The 7,825-nt window shown below is 38.8% G+C and overlaps 1 protein-coding gene across 1 annotated transcript; it reads left to right on the top strand.

Moving 5' to 3' along the window:
- Positions 1–1,752: 1,752 nt before the first annotated feature.
- On the top strand, positions 1,753–5,564 carry LOC109927529 (clarin-3; the record flags this gene model as incomplete). Its single annotated transcript, XM_048592451.1, is given in 2 exon segments — positions 1,753–1,936; positions 5,382–5,564. Coding segments are annotated over 2 exon segments (367 nt in total), but the record flags the coding sequence as incomplete, so codon positions are not given.
- Between the last annotated feature and the right edge of the window lie 2,261 nt (positions 5,565–7,825).

The following is a 7,825-nucleotide window of genomic DNA, read 5'->3' as shown; positions in this document are numbered from 1 at the left end:
TTGAATTCATGGTCTTGAGGAAAAGAGCAGTGTTAATCCATCAGGTTGTCCAATCCCTATCATTGCTTGTTTTACACTCTGATGTTTAGTTTCATTTTCAATTTCCCTTGAGGCTGTTTCTGATTGAGAATAGTTAATAGAACCACTAGGAGGAGCTGAAATGCTGTCATTAACAAGAATTGTGAGTTCCTATACATGTTGTATTGTTAACTGAATTGTCTACATTTTAAATGATCTCTCTTTATGAGCTGTCCTGTTGATAACTGTATAATAGGAGCTACCTGAAGATGTTTTCTCGACAGTTTGAAAGCTATCACCATTTCCATTAACAAGTGGGATAAGGCAACCTCCTGGAATAGTTTAGGATAGGTTTCAAAACGTAGTATGATACAGTTTTTACAGAATGAAATAAATGTATGAAGGCTAGTCCCACCATTTGTACAATTTCCACATGCTTCCAACTTCTGTCAGTGATGCAATTAACTTAATTTTTAGCTGACATACACAAAGAGAAAACTAGAAAAAGATTGAACCTTCACTTTTGCACCTAAGTGTGAATTTCCATTACCAGCTCTTTAACCTCCAAAAGTAACTGATAACTTAAAGGGCAGTTTTTCAGTTACCTACACTAATAGAAAATCTCTGCAATGAAAGAGCAGCCTGAAAAATCCTAGGAGGAGCCTTATATCTATTCTGTGCCAGTTCATTATGACTAGATTATACTGAGATCGCAAAATACTCTGATGATGTGAGAACTTCATCAAGTTGTAAACAAGTACTAAAATTTGCTTTGCTCATTTTTTCCTGTCATTTTCCAAGGTAACATCTAGCCTGCACATCCCTGGACACCATGGTCAATTTAACATGGCCAGTCCACCTAATCTGCACATCTTTGGACCGTGGGAGGAAACCAGAACACGTGGAGGGAAATTCATGCAAACAGTGCAAACTCAACACAGACAGTCACCCAAGGCTGGAATTTAACCCGGTTTCCTGGTGCTGTGAGGCAGCAGTGCTAACCACTGAACTAGCATGCCATCTTTAGGAATGCTCCAGGCAGCCGGTGATTGAGGGGGTCATTCAACCTGACATCATGCTTCTGTTTCTGGCTACCTCTCTGCCTGGGTCTTCCTGGAATAGAAGCACGCAGTGTCCACCTGAACCCTGGAGGTCTCTTTAACTGGTGGGCACCTGAGAAGGTTGAAAACGGGTGACTGGATTCCATCATTATGATTAGATTTAAGTTTTTTTGAATTGTTTAAGCTTTAATTACAGTAGGTTAGTGTTGCTCCTTTCAATTAGTTATTTACAGTTATTTCAAAAGATTTCTGTTGAAATTTCCAGTGAGGTTCTATTGATTAACCATAAACTGTGTGTGAACAGGGAAGAATGCAAAATCTAAATGATTTTTTTAGTTCATGAACAGTCTTGATTAAAAAAAACATGCATAGCATAAAAGTGTTTCTCTTCTGTATTTCACTTATATCAAACAAAACTATGGTAACCATTTACTCCTGGGCAAGGTTCAATAATTATGGCACTTTATTGCTGTCACTCTCGATACAAGGTCCATCTTTTTCACCATTTCCGGATAAGTGCAACATTCACGGGGCAAGCCAACTGCCTAGTCAGACAGTAGAAACTGAGGTTGATTTTGTTTCGCGAAAAATTGTGATAGAAGACATTTAAATTTAAACACATTTTGATTTACAATTATTTTGTATGTAACTTAGGCAATAATAGCTCAAGAAAATGCCATCTCTAAGGAAGAAGTTAATGTTTCTCGCAGGATTTCCTGTCAGTTTGGGAACTTGCGTGCTAATATCTGCAATATTGGCAACTGATTCATGGGTTGACACTGTAGTAAACTGCAAGAATGAAAGTGGTGATGCAGTTGGAGAAATGAACCTCAAGTATGGAAAACAGGATGAAATGTGCTTTTCTTTATCATAAAGCAAATTCACAAAGTATATTAGATTTACATGGAGTCATAGAGTCATATAGCATGGAAATAGATCCTTCAGTCCAACCCTTCATGCCAAACATAATCCCAAACTAAACTAGTCCCACCTGCTTGCTCCTGGCCCAAACCTTTCCTATGCATGTACTTATCCAAATGCCTGTTAAACGTTGTAATTGTACCCAGATCCACCACTTTCTCAGGAAGTTAATTCCATTCGTGAACCGCCCTCTGTGTATAAAAAATTGTCTCATGTCTTTTTTAAATCTCTCCCCTCTCACCTTAAAAATGTGCCCCCTGGTCTTGAAATTCTCCATCCCAGGAAAAGACAACTACCATTAACCTTGTCTATACTTCTCATTATTTTATAATTTTTTATAAGGTCACTTCACAACCTCCTATGCTCCAGTGAAAAAAGTCCCAGCTTATCCAGCCTTTCTTTATAACTCAAACCTTCCACAACCAGCAACATCCTGGTAAGGCTCTTCTGAACGCTCTGCAGCTTAATAATATGTGGAAACACAGTAGGCATTTGATCCCTTAGTAACGGTACTAGTCTTTTTCACCCTATTTTCTAGAATATGTGATTGATAATAATGTAATGCTCCTTGAAAAAGCATTTCTGTTATTCCTCCATTAAATATGAAATAAGATTAAATTTAATAACCATGTGCTTTAGAATTAGGGATTTAATCAATTAGACCCCAGCAAATACAATACAACAAACATGTTGCAGGTTGCTTTTGATTTTTTTAATCGTTTTTATGACCTACTAGACAAATTATAAAAAAACACATTCCACTAATTCAGTTGAGGTAGATATAAGATTACTTTTTCATTTTAGTCATTGAATCCTCTGCTTTATAACTTGGTTACAAACAACAAATTATATTTCCAATAACTAAGTCCACTGAGATGAATTCTTGTTTTTTGTTGCATGTAATTTGTGCTGTAAGCCAACATTCTGTGAAAATGTTAATGGTTAAGAAACAGAGTTCTAAGCGTTTGCTACACTTGACTGTTCCAAAATATTAATTACATCCAATTTTGCCGAGCTATAGATACAGGGCTTGTTGCAAAATTTTCAATAGGTTACTCAGGGCATTCTGGGCATCACTAAAGAGGCATTTAAAGATGACAGGCACTGAAACTGGATGTCAGAATGTGTGTGTGTAGAGAGAGAGAAGCAGATTCCATATTAGACAGGATTGTTGTTAGCTGTGCTGCTAAAAGCAACTGATCTACAAGGGTTCTGTGTAGTTGGAACTCAGGGATGCCTTAGAGCAGTTGAATAGCTCTGTGTGATGAATGCTCAGGGAAGTCATAGGAGCAGTGAAGGGTTTTAAAGAAGTTGGTACACAATTAGTAGTTTAGTAAAACAGTGAGTGGGATTTGAAAATGTACAATAAGCAGTTTTCGCTTTCAGAAACTACACAGTATTAGGGATGAGGAAAAATTCAAGGGCAGTACTGGCTTAATGGAGCTTGCTGTTTGTGAAAAGTGAAATTGCATTTATGAGTGAATGCTGAAAAGCAGTCTCCAACAATCCAAGGGAGCACAGCCCCAGGAAAGGAAGGTGAGTCACCAGAGTTTAAGCAGTCATTGAAGCAGTTCATTATGAGCAGCCTTAGAGGGAATTTCAAGTGAAGAATTGCGATCCATTGTGAAATTTTATTGAGATCTGGTAATGTCTGGGAAGGAGCAGATCTCTGAGAAGTCTGTGGGATCTATTTGATTGCATTAGCTATTTCTTATGTTTTGCTTTTTTGTAACCATATTTGGCTCAATTTATATGATTTAATATAAATGATATGGATGAAGGAATTGACAGTATGGTAGCTAAATTTACCAATGACACAAAGATAGGTCGGAAAATGACAAAGTTGATAAAATATTATAGATAGGTTAAGTGAGTGGACAAACATCTGGCAGATAGTATATAATGTGGGAAATTAGGAAATAGTCCATTTTGGAAAAATGGATTTAAAAAAACATATTATCTAAGTGAGAGGTTGCAAAGCTCTGAGGTGCAGAGAGACCTAGATGTCCTGGTTAATGAATCACTGAAGGTTGAGGTACAGCAAGTAATCGGGAAAACTAATAGAATGTGATGGTTTGTTGCGAAGGGAATTGAATGCAAGTAGGGAGATTATGCTTTAGTAATACAGGACATTGGTGAGACTGCATCTGGAACACTGTGATCACTGTATTTGCAGAAGGATGTTATTGCATTGGAAACAGTTCAGAGAAGGTTTACTGGGCTAGTACCTGGAATGAGCGATCGCCTTATGAGGAAAGGTTAGACAAGCTCGGCCTGTATCCTCATGAGTTTAGAAGAGTCAGAGGTGTCTTAATTGCTTAACTGAGTGGATGTCGGAAGGACGTTTCCTCTTGGGGGAGAATCTGGAACTTGGGGTCTTAGTTTAAAAATAAGGAGTCACCCATTTCAAATAGAGATGAGGCAACATTTGTTTCTTTCTCTTAGAGGGTTGTGAACCTTTGGAATTCCCTTCCTCAAAATGTAGTGGATGCAGAATCTTTAATTCTTTTCAAATGTAGAATTGAAGTTAAAATCAGATGAGATATGATCCTATTGAATTGCAGAACAGGCTCAAAGAGCTGACTGGCCACCTCTTGTGCCTTGTTTCTATATTAAGTCTGAAATGTTAGAATATAAACCATACCTATCTTTGCACAGAGATAGTAGGAACTGCAGATGCTGGAGAATCTGAGATAACAAGGTGTAGAGTTGCATGAATTCTGAAGAAGGGTCTCGGCCCGAAATGTCAGCCTTCCTGCTCCTCTGATGCTGCTTGGCCTGCTGTGTTCATCCAGCTCTACACCTTGTTATTCCTATCTTTGCACAGTCTGAGTACTTTTTTGGCAATAACCTTTGCATTTTTGTTTGAATAAGTTTTATTTGTAAAAAGCTGGTTATTATTTGTTGACAAACCTGACTGAATTCTTTTCTAAAACTAAACCAGATATAGTCTAAACTCCATATAATTGGCTCAAATTTAAAAGCTGTTATGACCAGTGAAGAGTGGGTCTCAAAAAGAGCCAGTATACCAATCCAACCTCAGTCATAATAGGTCTAATTCTGCACCAAATCTCAGAGCAGGAACATGCATCACAAGATTGTTTCAATTGTTTTAAATAACAGCTAATTAACTGCAGATCAAATAAGCTAATTAACAAAATAATAGCTATCTCAAGGTAGCAGTTACAAAGTATTTCATTGTTGAAGGAAGGATTATAAGCAGCTAAATATTTTAAATTTCACTTGTTTAATGCCTTCAGGCAAACTGTAATTGTGTAGAACTCTTCAAAAATTGCAGAAAGTGAATGATTGTTTTCATGAGTTTTGTGTTGCAAGATATTGAACATAACATCTGCCTCCTATTGTGTGCGTTTCTTTCAGTTTTGGAATGTTTTTAAAATGCAAACACTGCAAGAGTTATCCACATCCTAGTTATCCGATTCATTGTGCTTGGACTGTTGTTTACACTGCTAAGTGCCATAGTCACCTTGTACAATAGCATCAGTAATCCATATGAGAACATCTGTGGGCCAGTCAGTGTTTACACCTGTAGCTCCATAAGTTGTAAGTATAAATTGCTCAATTGGTAATTGAATTTTTTTCAACATTATTTGAATTGCTGGTTTGCTATTTCAAATACATTTAAATAAACTCCAGTATTTGATGTTTAATTTTGGTAATAAAGCAGTCAGTCACACAGTCTAATATTTTATTATTTTGTCTTCTGTTGAAGACTGTAACGCATCAGGATGGACACCTGGATAGCTTTACACTGCAAAGTTTGTTCTTCTTCTTTGAGTACAAATTAATGGAGTACTTTTTATTGATGGGTATTCATCTATGAAAACTTCCCTTAAAACACTTCTGAGGAGAGGAAGTTGGAGCTGGTTGCCAGAAAATTTATGCTGCCAAAGCACATAATTTTAATGAAATTGTTTTATAAAGATCACGCAAGAAGGAACTTAGATTTACATGGCATTGTCCACTCCATCAAAATGTCCTACTGAAGTACTCTCTATTTTTGAAATGCAGTCCCTTGCAACACAGGGAGATGAAATGGCCTGTAGGGTCAAATTGCTGCAGATGCTGGGATCTATACAAAAAACAAAAAATGCTGGAAATCACAGCGGGCCAGGCATCATCCATGGAGAGAGAGCAAGCTAATGTTTCGAGTCTAGATGACTGTTTATCGCAGCCTGTGAGGTCTGATGAACAGTCATCTAGACTTGAAAACATTAGCTTACTCTATCTCTATGGATGCTGCCTGACCCGCTGTGATTTCCAGCATTTTTTGTTTTCAGTTCAGAGATGAAACAGCCAATTTGCAGTGAGATAAGTGACAAATTCAATGGCTTTATTAATAGAATTGCTTCAAGATAAATGTTCATCAGGAAAATGGTAAAATTCACAGAATCACTACAGTGTGGAAACAGGCCCTTCAGCCCAACAAGTCTGCACCAATCCTCAGAGCATCCCACCCAAACCCATCTCCTTGTAATCCACCTAACCTACACATCCTTGAACACAATGGGCAATTTAGCATGGCCAATCCACCTAGCCTGCACATCTTTGGACTGCAGGAGAAAACTGGACCACCCAGAGGAAACCCATGCAGACATGGGGAGAATGTGCAAACTCCACACAGACAGTCACCCGAGGCTGGGATTGAACCCGGCTCCCGGGTGCTGTGAGGCAGCAGTGCTAACCATTGAGCCACCGTGCCGCCCTTTAAAAGGCCAATGATGGACACTTTGGCTCCAAAATTAGCAACCAGTACGCCGCTACCCCTTAGCTCTTTTTTGAACAATACCTGTCATATCCACCTAAGAGCCAGAAAGGACTTCTGTTCAACATTTTGTTTGAAAAACAACACCTCTGACAATGCACCACTCCCTTGGAAGTATCAGTTGAGATTTTGTGCTCAAGTCACTAGACTGGGACTTGATAAAGTGATGATCATTTGATTCAAACTGAAAGTGCCACCAGTAATCTACTGGTTTGATCTTCAATCTAAAAAGCATCACTGTTTGCAAGCGATCTAATCCACACATGTACAAATATTACAGAAAAGATTATCTAACAAATTTTCAGTTATATTGATGTCCCTTCCAAGCTGTAATTTAAAACTGAAGAGCAGTCTGGATGATCAATGCATGAGTTCAAATAATAAAATTTCACTAAAATCCTCAAATCGGAATGGAAAACTTGTGTAGAAATGCAAGTATATTATTGTTGTTAATTGCAATGTCATTTTGAAATAAATATTTGTTTTCTTCTTAAATCTCAATTTTGAAAATACTTCCATTAGCTCCTGAGATAGTAGGAACTGCCGATGCTGGAGAATCTGAGACAATAAGGTGTAGAGCTGGATGAACACAGCAGGCCAAGCAGCATCAGAGGAGCAGTGAAGCTGACGTTTCGGGTTTAGGCCCTTCTTCAGAAATGGGGGAGGGTAAGGGGATTCTGAAATAAATAGGGAGAGAGGGAGAGGCGGATAAAGGAGCAGATAGGTGGAGAGGAGACAGACAGGTCAAAGAGGCGGGGTTGGAGCCAGTAAAGTGAGTGTAGGAGTGTAGATGGGGAGTTAGGGAGGAGATATGTCAGCCCAGGGAGGATGGCCAGGTCAAGGGGGCAGGATGAGACTAGTAGGTAGGAGATGGGGATGGGGCTTGAGGTGGGAGGAGTGGATAGGTGGGAGGAAGGACAGGTTAGGGAGGCGGGGACGAGCTGGGCTGGTTTTGGGATGCGGTTGGGGGAGGGGAGATTTTGAAGCTTGTGAAGTCCACATTAATACCATTGGGCTGCAGGGTTCCCAAGCAGAATAT

This window comes from Rhincodon typus, unplaced genomic scaffold, assembly GCF_021869965.1.
Source record: "Rhincodon typus isolate 14 unplaced genomic scaffold, sRhiTyp1.1 hic_rhity00001248, whole genome shotgun sequence".
Taxonomy (NCBI): Eukaryota; Metazoa; Chordata; class Chondrichthyes; order Orectolobiformes; family Rhincodontidae; genus Rhincodon; species Rhincodon typus.
This window is presented reverse-complemented; position numbering and strand designations above follow the sequence as displayed.